At 44.7% G+C, this 15,083-nt stretch overlaps 1 protein-coding gene across 2 annotated transcripts in view; it reads left to right on the plus strand.

The window, feature by feature from the left end:
- Positions 1-3,486: 3,486 nt before the first annotated feature.
- Positions 3,487-15,083, plus strand: part of ATL3 (atlastin GTPase 3) — a 37,026-nt gene continuing 25,429 nt past the window's right edge. The window contains exon 1 of one of the 2 annotated variants that reach the window (XM_066360084.1): positions 3,487-3,757. In XM_066360084.1, coding sequence (XP_066216181.1) covers positions 3,715-3,757 — 43 coding nt within the window. In that variant the 5' untranslated portion in view covers positions 3,487-3,714. Of the gene's footprint in view, positions 3,758-14,630; positions 14,746-15,083 lie in introns of those variants that run through there. The other variant, XM_066360080.1, reaches the window with a different exon arrangement.

Below are 15,083 nucleotides of genomic sequence, written 5' to 3' on the forward strand. Positions count from 1 at the left end.
ATGTGCCAAGGTTGTGGGTTCAATCCCTAGTCAGGGCACATATAAGAAACAATCAATGGAAAAAAAAAAAAGAAACAATTAATGGCCTGATTGGTGGTGGCACAGAAGATTGTCAACCCAGAAAGATTTGTCACCAGTTCCAAACTTCTAGAGTCACCAACTTGAACGCTGGCTCACCAGCTTGAACACAGAGTTGCTGGCTCAAGCATGGGATCATTCACACAATCCCAAAGATCACTGCCTTGAGCCCAAAGGTCGCTAGCTTGAGCAAGGGGTCACTGGCTGATCAATGAATACATAAACAGGTGAGGCAACAGAGTAATGTTTTCTTTTCTCTCTCTCTCTCTCTCAAATCAATTAAAATAATTTAAAAAATAATTTGACAATGATGAAACAAGTACAAAGAGGTTAAGTAACTCATTCAAGGTTGCAGAGCTAGTGAACATTAGAGCCAGAATTCAAAACCAGGTCAGTCTGCCTAACCTGTGATGACACGGTGGATAAAGCATCGATCTGGAATGCTAAGGTCTCTGGTTCAAAACCCTGGCCTAGCCTGGTCAAGGGAGTTAATACTTCCTGCTCCTCCCTCCTTCTCACTCTCTTCTCTCTCAAATAAATAATAATAAAAAGATTTACAAAACCAGGTTCATCTGACTCCTTAGCTAGCGGCCTTATCCATTCAAACATGCCTACATGTCACCTACTTATAGAAAACCACATGAGAGGGTCAGACTCTAGTCATACCACATGACTCAATTCAGAGGTGGCTGAAGGCAGGCTGTAATCAGTATCACCAATATTTAGCATTTTCAATGTCCACTGGGTTTTTATTTTTTTATTTTTTACAGAGACAGAGAGAGAGTCAGAGAGAGGGATAGACAGGGACAGAAAGACAGTAATGGAGAAATGAGAAGCATCAATCATTAGTTTTTCATTGCATATTGCGACACCTTAGTTGTTCATTGATTTCTTTCTCATGTGCCTTGACCCAGTGCCTTCAGCAGACCGAGTAACCCCTTGCTCAAACCAGCGACTCAAACCACATGAGCCCGCACTCAAGTTGGTGACCTCGGGGTCTCGAACCTGGGTCCTCGGCATCCCAGTCCAACACTCTATCCACTGTGCCACCGCCTGGTCAGGCAATGTCCACTGTTTTGATGACCCTAGATAATTGAAAAGGAAAGAGCAACAACAACAAAACGTGTTTCTCATTTGCAGGGGTTGCTTTCTGAGTTATGACTAATCCTAAAGTCTACCTATAATTTGAACTGTGTTGTTTCAAATGCCCAAATGTGCTTCTACAAGGTATGGGGAAGGCTGATATTGCTAATACTGATCTTAGTAACGTGATATTGAGATAGATGTAACATCTGTATTTGCGGGTCACTTCCTGACAGTCTGGATTTCAGTGGATCTCTGTTGGTAGCCCTCAAAATAGATTAGGGTGTTTTGTTCAAATGCAGAAGTTAATATTTAATATTAAAGGAACAAGAAAGTGAGTGAGCAGTGTTATGCATAACATATACCTTCTTTATTCATCTATTCAATAAATATTTTAGTTTTTACTGTTTGCCTGGCACTGTTGAGGCACTTGGGATATAGCAATGAACAAAACCAGACAAAAATTTCTGCTTGGAACTTATATTTTAGTAGGAAGAGTTAAACAAAGAGAAAAGTAAAACAAGTCAGATAGTAAAAAGTCTTATGGAAACAGACGGACAGGGGAAGGGAATAGAAAATACTAGGATTTGAGTGCATTTTTAACATACTGTTGAAATTGTGCTTAGTCACTGACCTTAAGCTCCTCACTTTCTGAGCCTGCCACATAATGCCCTGGGTTTGTGTCACATATTGCAGGTGCTGCCTTCTGCACCCAGTGTGAAACTCTGGCGATCACTTTCCCTGTTGTTCATGTCTAGTTTCTTGCTGACCCCAGTTGGTCTAGACTCTTAAATCTAAAGTCTGGAGGAGGGTATTCAAATAATCTTGAGAGTTTTGGGAGAATCAGAAGAGGCAAAGGAAAATAAAACAGTACCTCTTTAAGTAAGATTAGGTAGAATTATCTTTCACTAGTTGTTAAACACAGTTTAAGGGATTAGCAGGGCATAGGTAGCTGGAAGGAGATTCTAGGTTGGTTATAATAGATCAGGCAGGGGCGCCTGACCAGGCGGTGGCGCAGTGGATAGAGCGACAGACTAGGATGTGGAGGACCCAGGTTCGAGACCCTGAGGTCGCCAGCTTGAGTGCGGGCTCATCTGGTTTGAGCAAAGCTCACCAGCTTGGACCCAAGGTCGCTGGCTTGAGCAAGGGGTTACTCAATCTGCTGAAGGCCCTGGTCAAGGCAAATATGAGAAAGCAATCAATGTAAACGAAGGTGTCGCAAGAAAAACTAATGATTGATGCTTCTCGTCTCTCTCCATTCCTGTCTGTCCCTATCTATTTCTCTCTCTGACTCTCTCTGTCTCTGTAAAAATAAATAAAAATAAAAAAATTAAAAAAAATCATTTTAAATAGATCAGGCAGGGGCAAAAGGAAAAATAACTTGTCAAATGAATGAAGCAATAGTGATGTCAAGCGTGGTGCTGGTGTGGCAGTGTGATGGATGCTTTATCTTTGATTAAGCTCCACCAGCTACTTACCCCTAGAGAACTGTACCCTACCCCAATAAATCCAAAATACTACTATTCAATTGTGGCATCTGACATTTCCCCAATCACACGTTAAGTGTGAATAAAAGCATTTTTGGAAAATCTTGTTTTGTACTGACCTACCATCCAGTTTAAGAATGTGCTTGCAAAAGCAGTTTGAAAGAATTCATGTAAAAAAAAAAAGGTGATCAAAAGATGGCCACGACTTAGGCTAGACAAAGTAGAGGGAAGGGGTTTCACTGGATGTTCTTATGTTAGCGATTAGAGCGCTGATGTTACACCATCATCAGGTTTGGCCAGGGACATGAATATGGGGTGAAGCTAATAATGGTGATAATGAAGTCACAGCCTCCCCGTTATGAAGTCAAAATCGTTAAAAAACCGGTGCTGTTCACGTCACCCAGGGTTGAGGCCTTCCTTTCGTCGTTTGGGCAGCGTTAAACACCAAAACTATCTCAAACGTGGACAGTAGGGGTTCGCGAGTGATTCGAAGCCGGTTAAGGGCTCAGTCCTGGGCCGGTGTTAAAGGACAGGCCCCGGGCGGGACTCGCTGGCCGCCCGCGGCTCAGCCTGCCCCTCACTTCCCTGCAAGGCCTGCTGGGAGCTGTAGTTCAGTTGTAGAAAAACCTCGAGGAGTCTCAACTCTTTCTTTTGTTTCCTCTGGCCCCGGGATGAGTGCGCAGAACAGGGAGCGCGGGCGGGGAGCCAGAGAGCGTAGGACTACAATTCCCGAAGGACCGTCGTTTCTAGTACGTAGTCCCAGGTAGATGGCGGCACGCTTCGCACTCCCGCGCGTGCGCACACATGTCGGGCGGTGGCGGGATTCAGCCGCGTGCACTTTCCCTCTCTAACTCGTCCAACGCTCACGGCGCCTGGGGCCTCCCCTCTGGTCTCGTCCGCCCTTCTGGTGCTCCCTCCCTCGCGGCTCCGCTCGCCGCCCCTCCTCCTCCTCAGTTCCGCCCCGAGCTCAGGCTCCGCCCGGTTCCCGCCTCGAGGGCTTGGCTCGTTCCCGCCCGAGCCCTCCCTTCTTTGAGCCCCTGCTGCTTCTGCTGAAGGCGGAGGCTCCATGTTGTCTCCTGAGCGAGCGGTAGCGGCTGCCTCGGGAGCAGGTGAGGCGCCTAACTTCCCCGGGGCCTGCCCCGTGGCCACCCCCGCTGCCCTCCCTGCTAGAGCTCGTAGGAGACCGCCTGTGCACGCCGCCGTGCCCCCTCGTCCGGGGCTGCGATCGCACGCCCCTCGCCGGGGTCCCTCGGCCCGCGGGTTCGGGGCCGGGGGCTGCTCCCAGGGCCCGGCCGATCGGGCGCGGGCGGCGCCTTGCCCAGACCCCGGCCGGGAGCGGCTGCCGTCGGGGGTCGGGCCCCGCGCCCGGGTGGGCCGTTAGTGCTTCTTGGGGCCTTGGGGTGGCGCTGGCGGCCGGTGGTCCCGGGGGCGGTGTCTAGAGGCTCAGCCCCGCCCTGGGCAGAGCCCGGCGCTGCGCCCGCTGGCGGACCGGGGACCCGGGGACCCAGGGACCCGGGGCCGGGTGGCTCTGGCCTTGGTAAGCGGCCGAGGGAGCGGGAAGGCGGATCCTTTATTATCGTTCAGCCTTTTAAGAACTGGGAGGGCTGCGAAGCGTCCTCCAGTTGGATGCCGTGTTTTTCTCCTAACGACCTTGAGACACTGACAAGAATTATTAAGAAAGTTGATTTTTTCTCAACCCACAAATTTGTGGATCAAATTGTTTTTTAAGAAGTTCTTTTTAGTACGTTTGGTACTGTACGTTGTACTTTGGCTTTCCTGAAGACAAAAGAAAAATAGAAAAAGTATTAAATAAAAACCAAATAAGAGAGTCACCATGAATTCATGGGTACGACTTCACCTGTCATTTACCTAGCTTTATTCTTGCTTAATGTGCCTGCTGTTGAAATTGCTGGAAGTTTCACTTGCGAAATCTAAAGGCAAGAAAAGAAAATAACATTGTTTGAAGAATCTTTTAGTAAATAAATACCAGCCCTTAAATTTGGACAGGGAGTTGGGTGGAATGTTTTGTGAAAGGGAGAAAAGAACTAACGGACCAAAAACGTGATTTCACACTTTGGCTTGCTTTTGGAGAACCAAAAGCTGTGTAGTTTCATTCTGCCGCAACCTCTGAGCATTGCAATGTACTGAAATTCAAATTAGTTCTTTTTTTCACCCCCCATAGAAACTTAGCTTGTACTGGAGTCTAGAAATCCCAGTTGCTGCTACTGTAACCATCTACAAAGGAACCATGTGGATGAAAAGTATCTCCATAATGAAGCATTACACTAGTAAAGCACATTGTTTTGTTAGCTATCGTTTATCTCATTGGAATAGACATAAAACTAAGAAAAATAACAGGTTAGATGTAAAGAGGTGTACTGACATAATTTTCTTAGTTTTCATTAGATAGGACTTGTTGAGGCTTTTAAAAAATTGGTACAACATATGCATTTTTCATTTTTATGCTTTCTAAATCATAGAATAAAGGATATATTCATACTTAATATTATTTAAAAGGAGAATAATAGAAAATTGTAAGAAGCAAGAAATACCAAGTTTATTGTACCTTCCGGGTTCCCCAGTGGTCTTTATTTAAACAGTTGATAACATTGTTATTTACTTATTTGTCGGGGTCACATATTTTTTAAAGATTCCTATGAAGTAGTACCTCAGGGAACTTGAGGTTGTGTGAACTTGTTTGACAACTGGTTTAGAATTTATGATGACTAGACAGGCGTGCCTGTTAAAGTTTCTGCAGCCTTGTGTTTCATACTGAGAAATTGTTCAAATAGCACAACTACATTTTAAAGGTTAGTTTCCATTTTAAAACGTTTTCCCAAGTTACCTTTCACATTTGAGGAGCATATTCTTTAAAAAATGTCAATGGGAGAAAGGAGGGCAAAGCTTTTACTTAAATACCTTTTAGTTGCGATGGCGTTGCAGTTCTCTGCACTGCTGTACATTAGAATTACCTGGGGTTTTTAAAACCTGCCAAGGCTTGGGGCCCACCCACAGATTCTGATTTAATTCATTGAGGAGCCAGGCAACAGTTTGAGAAAAGCCAAATCTAATTTGTATACTAATTTATAATCAAATTTCCCTATAGGTGGTTGCTTAAGTTTGAATTGGCTTGTTACTATACGGGAAGTATTATTTGTAATATCAGTACTTGTATTGGAAGTTGATGCTCTTCATCGCAAATTTCTAAAATGCTTTTTATTGGCATGTATTTTGATTGTTAGAGCATATTAGTTACATTTCACAGCTAAAGAATATTACAAATCCGGAAACAGGTTTTAGGCAAATAAGCAAAGGAGTAGGTTAACTCTTATGCTTTGAAGTGATAAGGAATCGAAGGCAAATAAAGATTGGAAATTAAGAAAGCCTTATTAAACTGGAACATGTAATTAAAACCTTCAGGTAAGGAGAACGAATTTGGTAGTCCTCCCATTTTCAGGGAAGTCAAACCATGAATATTGAACTCATTCTACTGGAAAGATACATATATTATTTTTTATTTTTTGTACTACATACAGCCCGGCTTCATTTTTAGATTAGCTGGGTCACCGCCATTCCTGAATCTTCAGTACTGCTTAATCATGAAGCACTATAAAATTCTTAGTTGACCAAGTTTGGTTTTTGTTCAGCATTCTGTGCTAAAGTACAAAGATTTTCTACAACAGAGGAATTGAAAAAAAGCCTCCTAAAACCTTTTAATTAATTAGTATGTAAAATTTCACCCGGTATCCTATTTAGTTGGATTTAAGTAGTATAATCTTTTCACTGACACAGCCTTAAACATTTATATGTATCTACCATCGTGCTCCTACCTTAAAACAAAGTAGAGCACATAAAAGTACTTCCCGTGCATCACCAAAAAGGAACCACACCCAGCCGTTCTGGAGTTGGCTCAGGGCTTAGTGTACTTACTTTCTCATATAACGATGTTTTCTCTGGCCTGGTCTGTGCATTAGGAACTTTAAAGACTGCCAGCAAGAGCAAGACAAGAAAATGGTATGCTTCTGTTTTTGGGTGTGTTGCCTTTTCCCTTTAGAGAATGGTATTTCAAAAGGAGAATGGAAAACTTGGGTCATAACTTTACCCTGAGTCGTGCCCTCTACTCAGTGAAAGGTTTCTAACCATAGTTGATTTGATTTTTGGAACTCACTGGACAGTAAGGATGAGCACTGAGGCTGGCTCCACCCCAAGTGGTTCTTATCTCAAGTAATTTTGCCCCATGGGACATTTAGTAAAGTCTGGAGATATTTCTGGGTCTCGTAACCAGGGGGCAGTGCTACTGGTGTCCAGTGGGTAGAGGCCAGAGGTGCTGCTAAAGATCCTGCAGTGAATAGGGTAGTCCCCACAACAAAACGTCATCCAGCCCAAAATATCAGTAGTGCTGAAGTTAGGAGACCCTGTTGCACGCTATTGACTAAATTATCTATGATACTTCTTTTTTAAGTGAGAGGAGGGGAGATAGTGAGACAGACTCCTCCATACACCCGGATTGGGATCCACCTGGCAATCCCTGTTTGGAGCCAATGCTTGAATCAACTGAGCTATTTTTAGTGTGTGATGCTGATGTGCTGGGACCAAGCAAGCTATCCTCAGCACCTGGGGCCAATGCTTGAATCAGTCGAGCCACTGGCTGGGAGAGGGAGGGAAAGAGAAGCAGATGATCACTTCTCTTGTGTGACCTGACTGGGAATCAAACCTGGGATGTCTATACACCAGGTCAACACTCTTATCCACTGAGCCACTGGCCAGGGCCTGAATTTTCTGAAACAGCAATTGTAGTTGCTTCTAATCCACTAGTTTCATTGAATTAGTCACAGTCCAAAGCAACCAAAATAGATTCTCAGAGAGACGATGACCTGGTGGTCTGGGTGGTAGGGGTGGAGGGATTGAGCTAAAAAAATAAAAAGTCATGGACACTGACAATAGTGTGGTGATTGTGGGGTGGGGACATAGAGGGGATAAATGGACATGGTGGAGACTTGACTTAGGGTGGTGAGCACAATACAGTGTACAGATGACGTGTGTAGAATTGTGCACCTGAAACCTGTATAGTTAAAAAATTTAAAAAAATTTATTCAATTGATTTTAGTGAGGGGCAGGGGGAGAGAGAGAGAGGACAGGAACACCAATCTGTTCCTGTGTGTGCCCTGACCAGGGATCGAACCGGCAACCTCTGTGCTTTGGGACGATGCGCTTAACCCACTGAGCTACCCAGCTAGGGCTGAAATGTATAATTTTGTTAACCACTGTCACCCCAATAAATTCAATGAAAAGGAAAAATAGTTTATCACAATTCAGGTGGTCTTCTCAAAGATGTGAAGGCTATTTAAGCTTTATTCCTCATAATGTTTTTATTTATTTATTTATTTATTTTGACAGAGTAAGATAGGGACAGACAGACAGGAAGGGAGAGAGATGAGAAGCATCAGTTCTTCATTGCAGCACCTTAGTTGTTCATTGATTACTTTCATGTGCCTTGACAGGGGGGGGGGTCAGAGTGAGTGACCCCTTGGTCAAGCCAGCGACTTTGGGCTTTAAGCCAGCATCCTTTGGGCTCAAGCTAGTGACCATGGGTTTATGTCTATGATCCCATGCTCAAGCTGATGAGGCTCTGTACTCAAGCTGGATGAGCCTGCTTACAAGCTGGCGACCTCAGGGTTTTGAACCTGGGTCCTCCATGTCCCAGTCTGATGCTCTATCCACTGTGCCATTGCCTGGTCAGGCCCCCATAATGTTTTTCTGGTAGAACCTAATTCTTAGATTTTTTTTTTATCTTGTTTTAAATCAACCCATGTGCTAGAAAACAGACTATAAGTACTGTGAGGCCAGCTTCAGTAAGAATTTTTTTTTTTTTTTTTAGAGACAGAGAATTAGAGAGAAGGACAGACAGACAGGAACAGAGAGATGAGAAGCATCAATCGTTAGTTTTTCGTTGCGTGTTACAACACCTTAGTTGTTCACTGATTGCTTTCTCATATGTGTTTGACCGCGGGCCTTCAGACTGAGTAACCCCCTTGCTCAAGCCAGCAACCTTGGGCTCAAGCTGGTGAGCTTTTGCTCAAACCAGATGAGCCTGCACTCAAGCTGACGACCTCGGGGTCTTGAGTCTCGAACCTGGGTCCTCTGCATTCCAGTTCGACGCTCTATCCACTGTGCCACCGCCTGGTCAGGCAGAATTAATTATTATTATTATTATTATTTTTTTTTCCTGTATTTTTCTGAAGCTGGAAACGGGGAGAGACAGTCAGACTCCCGCATACGCCCCACCGGGATCTAACCGGCACGTCCACCAGGGGGCAATACTCTGCCCCTCCAGGGTGTCGCTCTGTTGCGACCAGAGCCACTCTAGTGCCTGGGGCAGAGGCCGAGGAGCCATCCCCAGCGCCCGGGCCATCTTTGCTCCAATGGAGCCTTGGCTGCGGGAGGGGAAGAGAGAGACAGAGAGGAAGGAGAGGGGGAGGGGTGGAGAAGCAGATGGGCGCTTCTCCTGTGTGCCCTGGCCGGGAATTGAACCCGGGACTTCTGCACGCCAGGCCGACGCTCTACCACTGAGCCAAACGGCCAGGGCCTATTATTTTTTTAATGACACAGGAAGGGAGAGAGATGAGAAGCATCGACTCATAGTTGTTCATTGATTGCTTTCTCCTATTTGTCTTGACTGGGGGGCTTCAGCTGAGCCAGTGACCTTGAACTTCAAGCTAGTGACCTTTGGGCTCAACCCATCAACCGTGGGATCATGTTGATTACCCCATGCTCAAGCCGGTGAGCCTGTGCTCCAGCCAGCTTCCTTGGGGTTTTGAACCTGGGTCCTCAGCGTCCCAGGCCAATGCTTATTCCACTGTGCCTCCACCGGGTCAGACTTCTTAGAATTTATATTTTCCATAGTACTTAAAAGGATGATTATGATTTAGTAAGTAGTCTTACCTACTTTTTGTTTAAACTGTATAACTACATTTTTTTTTTAAGTTTCTAAAAATTCAGAATTAGATGATTCTAGGAAGAGAGTCAGTGCTGTAATTTGCACACGTCTTTGCAAATTCTTCCCTATAGTAATTCATTTCACCTGTTAATTTTTCAACTTCCTTCTATTTGTCTTGACATTTTAGTGCGTAGCTAGTCTATTGAATGCGCCATCACAGAGATTATTTGAACAAGCATATTTAAACCTATTGGTAGTCTTAGATTAAGGTGTGTTCTGCCAAAAGTAAAAGGTGAATCTGGACTTTAAAACTAATTAGGAAAGCCCTGGCCAGGTAGCTCAGTTGGTAAGTGTCATCCTCATATGCCACAGCTGCAGGTTCCATTCCTGGTCAGGGCACGTACAGGAATCAACCAATGACTGCAAAGTAAGTGGAACAACAAATCGATGTTTTTCTCTCTTCCCCCTCCTCTCTCTCTCAAATCAATGAATTAAAAAAAAAATTAAAAAGTAATTGAGAAAAAGTTGTAGCTCAGGGTTTTTCAACTGCTGGTCTGTCAAATTTCATACTGGTCCACAAAACAGCAGATGGGCAGTTGAAAAATACTGTTGTAGGCCCTGGCCAGTTGGCTCAGTGGTAGAGCGTCGGCCTGGCATGCAGAGGTCCCGGGTTCAATTCCCGGCCAGGGCACACAGGAGAAGCGCCCATCTGCTTCTCCACCCCTCCCCCTCTCCTTCCTTTCTGTCTCTCTCTTCCCCTCCTGCAGCGAGGCTCCATTGGAGCAAAGATGGCCTAGGCGCTGGGGATGGCTCCTTGGCCTCTGCCCCAGGCACTAGACTGGCTCTGGTCGCAACAGAGCGACGCCCCAGAGGGGCAGAGCATCGCCCCCTGGTGGGCAGAGCTTCGCCCCTGGTGGGCCTGCCAGGTGGATGCCGGTCGGGCGCATGCGGGAGTCTGTCTGACTGTCTCTCCCTGTTTCCAGCTTCAGAAAAATATTAAAAAAAAAAAAATACTGTTGTAGCTTACATATAAGCTATTGGAGAGTGTTGTAATTATCCAAATATTTTCAACATTTTCTACTTACTTGAAATGATGGATGATACAGTATCACCCTGAGCTATTTTTAGCAATAATCAGAATTGGCACTCAAAAAAACCAAAACATAGGTTTTAAGTTCACTTATGTGTATATGGATGACAAATGTGACTATGGTCAGGCCATAGGTATGTGTATACAAAAATGTCACATCTGTTATTCATGTAAGTGAACATAATGTAGCATTAACTGTTCATATAAACGAACATGAACTTATTCATATAGTTGAGCATTAATGCTGTCTCAGAGTACATATCTAGACCTTGGGAAGGAATTGCTGCAGAGAGAAGGCGTGCAGTGCTGCCACATAGAGGTGTTCCTTGTGCTGTCCCTCTAGGTTGGATCTCTAGAATTTAAGATTCCTGAGAAGTGGAAGTGAGATTTCACTGCAGTTAAAGGGGATTTGTCGCCCCCAGAAGAACACCCAGAACCTCAGATTCTTTTGTGTGGGTCCTGAGCAAGCTGCTTTAATGGTTTTAATTTTAAGTTTTGATTTGTTCTTTAGCCAACCCTGTACGATTTAAGCCAAGGGATGAATAGCTTACCTAGCAAGTTTGACCAATTTAGATATCCAGGAAATTTTCAATTGTTCATGAGTCTGTTAATTTTAGTGCTAGAAAATAGCTTCACCTCAACTATGAGTTGAGATTTCTCGTTCCCGCACCCCCAACCCCCCAGTAAAATCAGTAAAAATAATAAATCTAGAAAATAGCTTCACTAACTGCCTAATTTTGTAGAGGAAAGCAAGACCCAGAGAATAAAGTGATTTACTCATGCTTTTCCATTTAGTACAAAACTGAGCCCCCACTCTGGTCTTTCCTGATAGTTGGGGAGGCCTTTCTCCTACACACTGCTTCACAAGAATAACAGCCTTTGCCAAAGCAGGAGCTTAAATCATGGAAGGAAAAGATGATAGGAGTTGGTGGTATATTGCATTAGGTATGTAGTCAGGGAAGATGTGGAGTTTAAATGATGATGATTTGGAAGAAATGGAATAACTGAGAATTCATTTGGGTGATACTAAATGTAGATTTCTAAAATGTTGTGACACTAGAATGGTTGCTAGAGGTTAAATCTTGACTCATTTTTTCTGTTGAGACTGAGATTAGACCTGCCCAGAATCTCATAGGTTGTTTGTGGTAGAACTGGAACAGGATCTTGTCTCCCGACTCTTATGCTCATGTATTTCTACATAGTACTCCTGAGAGTGAGGTGATGGAATATCCAGGTGAATCCGCTCCTTAGGCAGCTGTACATTTGGACTTGAATGCAGGTTAGAAGTTAATGAAGTTACGTCACCAACATAGAGGGTGTAGTTAAGTAAGAATAAACAGCTCACTGAGGGTGTGAATGAGAACTGCAAAAGACGGAAGCAGAGCACCATTGCCTGGTCAGGCTGAGTCCATAGGTTTTAAGTTTTAGAAATGGGTGGCAGCTGTGTTTTGTTGCAGAGAGATGGGGTTGAATGAGAATGAAGAAATGGCCATTGGCCTGACCAGGTGGTGGCGCAGTGGATAGAGCATAGGATTGGGAGGTGGAGGACTCAGGTTTGAAACCCCGAGGTCACCTGACTTGTGGTGGCGCAGTGGATAAAGCATTGACCTGGAATGCTGAGGACACCGGTTTGAAACCCTGGGCTTCCCTGGTCAAGGCATATATGAGAGTTGATGCTTTCTGCTCTTCCCTCCTCTCTCCGTCTTTCTCTCTTCTCTCTAAAATGAATAAATAAAATCTTAAAAAAAAAAACCCCAAACCCTGAGGTCACTGGCTTGAGCGTGGACTCACCAGCTTGAGCGTGTTGAGTGTGGGGTCGTTGGCTTGAGTGTGGGATTATAGACATGACCCCATGGTTGCTGGCTTGAAGCCCCACTGGCTTGAGCAAAGGGTCACTTGCTCTGCAAAGGCACATACGAGAGAGCAATCAGTGAACAACTAAGGAGCTGCAATGAAAAATTGATGCTTCTCCTCTCTCTCCTTCCTGTCTGTCCCTATCTGTCCCTCTCTCTGTCTCTGTCACCAAAAAAATAAAAAATAAAAAATAAAAAAAATAAAAAGGCCATCGGATTTGCCAAAAGAGGTCATAAATTAACTGGAGAATAGTTTTCTTTTTTTTTTTCTTTTTCTTTTTACAGAGACAGAGAGAGGGATAGATAGGGAGGGACAGACAGGAACAGAGAGAGATGAGAAGCATCAATCATCAGTTTTTCGTTGCCACAGCTTAGTTGTTCATTGATTGCTTTCTCATATGTGCCTTGACTGCGGACCTTCAGCAGACTGAGTAACCCCTTGCTCGAGCCAGAGACCTTGGGTCCAAGCTGGTGGGTGAGATTTTGCTCAAACCAGATGAGCCCGTGCTCAAGCTGGCGACCTTGGGGTCTCGAACCTGGGTCCTCCACATCCCAGTTCGACGCTCTATCCACTGTGCCACCACATGGTCAGGCACTGGAGAATAGTTTTCAATAGAGAGATTGAGATAACGTGCTAAGAGGGGAATGGGGCAGTAAGTGGAGGAAGACATACACCTTCAAGGAGTTTGACAAGGAAAGAATGGGAAGGGAGAGGGAGGAAACTGATTTTTTTTTTTTTCTTTTTTCTGAAGCTGGAAACAGGGAGAGATAGTCAGATAGACTCCCGCATGTGCCCGACCGGGATCCACCCGGCACGCCCACCAGGGGCGATGCTCTGCCCACCAGGGGGCGATGGTCTGCCCATCCTGGGCGTCGCCATATTGCGACCAGAGCCACTCTAGCGCCTGAGGCAGAGGCCACAGAGCCATCCCCAGCGCCCGGGCTAACTTTGCTCCAATGGAGCCTTGGCTGCGGGAGGGGAAGAGAGAGACAGAGAGGAAAGCGTGGCGGAGGGGTGGAGAAGCAAATGGGCGCTTCTCCTGTGTGCCCTGGCCGGGAATCGAACCCGGGTCCTCCGCACGCTAGGCCGACGCTCTACCGCTGAGCCAACCGGCCAGGGCAGGAAACTGATTTTTAATGAGGTGTACTATTGGATTTCATGTTCACAACACTAGTACGCTATTCTTCCTATGTTAGGTACTGAGGGTGAATGCCTCCCAGTTTCTCTGCTCCCCAGGAGTTCCCAGTCTGGGTGGTAAATCGTAATTACAATATGGTAATACTGTAATGAGGAGACTAACAGTATATATAAGGTTTTAGTGGAAATAAAGTGGTTCCACTTTATTGAGTCCCTAAAATGTGTCAGACACTGGGCTCTGAGATGAGCATTTGATTTATGAATGATGGAGCTATAAGTGGTTAGAAATTTATCCACGGTCACATTGTGACAAAGTGGTAGATTTTTTTTTTTTTTTAACTGAGAGACAAGACGGGAGAGATGAGAAGCAACTTGTCTTTGCGGCGCTTTAGTTGTTCATTGATTGCTTCTCATACATTCTTGACCAGAGAGCTTCAGCTGAGCCAGTGACCCCTTGTTCAAGCCTGTGACCTTGGGCTCAAGCCAGTGACCTTGAGCTTCAAGCCAGTGACCTTTGAGCTCAATCCATCAACCATGGGATCATGTCACTGATCCTACGCTCAAGCTGGTGAGCCTGTGCTGAAGCTGGTGACCTTTGGGTTTCAAAACCTGGAACCTCAGCATCCCAGGTCAATGCTCTATCCATTGCGCCACCACCAGTCAGACATAAAAGATCTCTTCAAGGTCATCTCCAGGAACTGTTGGACAAGATATTTAACTTTTGTAGGACTTAGTTTTCTTATATTAATGGGACAGACAGTATTATTTACTTCATAGGGCTGTTCTGAGGATTAAATAATACGTGCAAAAGGCATTGCAGTAGCAGGCACCCTTTCTGTTGACGTTTGGGTTATTTCTGGCTTTGGACGATTTTGAATAAAGCTGATGGGAAGAGTCGTGTACACGTCTTTTGGTAGACATAAGCGTTTATTTCTCGCAGGTAGATACCAAGGAGTGGCATTGCTCAATCTTAGGTCCGTTTAGTGTTTATAGATACTGCCAAGCAGCCTTCTGGAGCAGTCCTGCTTCCATCAGGGTGGATGAGAACTCCGGCTGCACCACGCCCTCTGCCGCAGTTGGTACTGCTCTACCTTTACAGTTTAGTCATTCTGATAGGAAGTGGATCTCATTATGTTTTAATTGATATTTTTGATAAGTAATGGTATGGAAGCACTTTTCCACATGATTGTTGACCATTTGGATATCCTTTTTTAATGAAGTGCCTATTCATTGTTTTTTGTCCATTACTGTTTTAAAAACTAGGTATATTTGTCTTTTTCTTATGGGTTTCTATATTGATTTTGGATATGAGTCCTTTGGATATAGATATTGTGACATTTTCTCCTATCCTGTGGTTTGTAGTTTTAATCTCCTAATGGTATCTTTTTTTTTTTTTTTAATTTTTCTGAAGTTGGAA

This window comes from Saccopteryx leptura, chromosome 1 (assembly GCF_036850995.1).
Source record: "Saccopteryx leptura isolate mSacLep1 chromosome 1, mSacLep1_pri_phased_curated, whole genome shotgun sequence".
Lineage (NCBI taxonomy): Eukaryota > Metazoa > Chordata > Mammalia > Chiroptera > Emballonuridae > Saccopteryx > Saccopteryx leptura.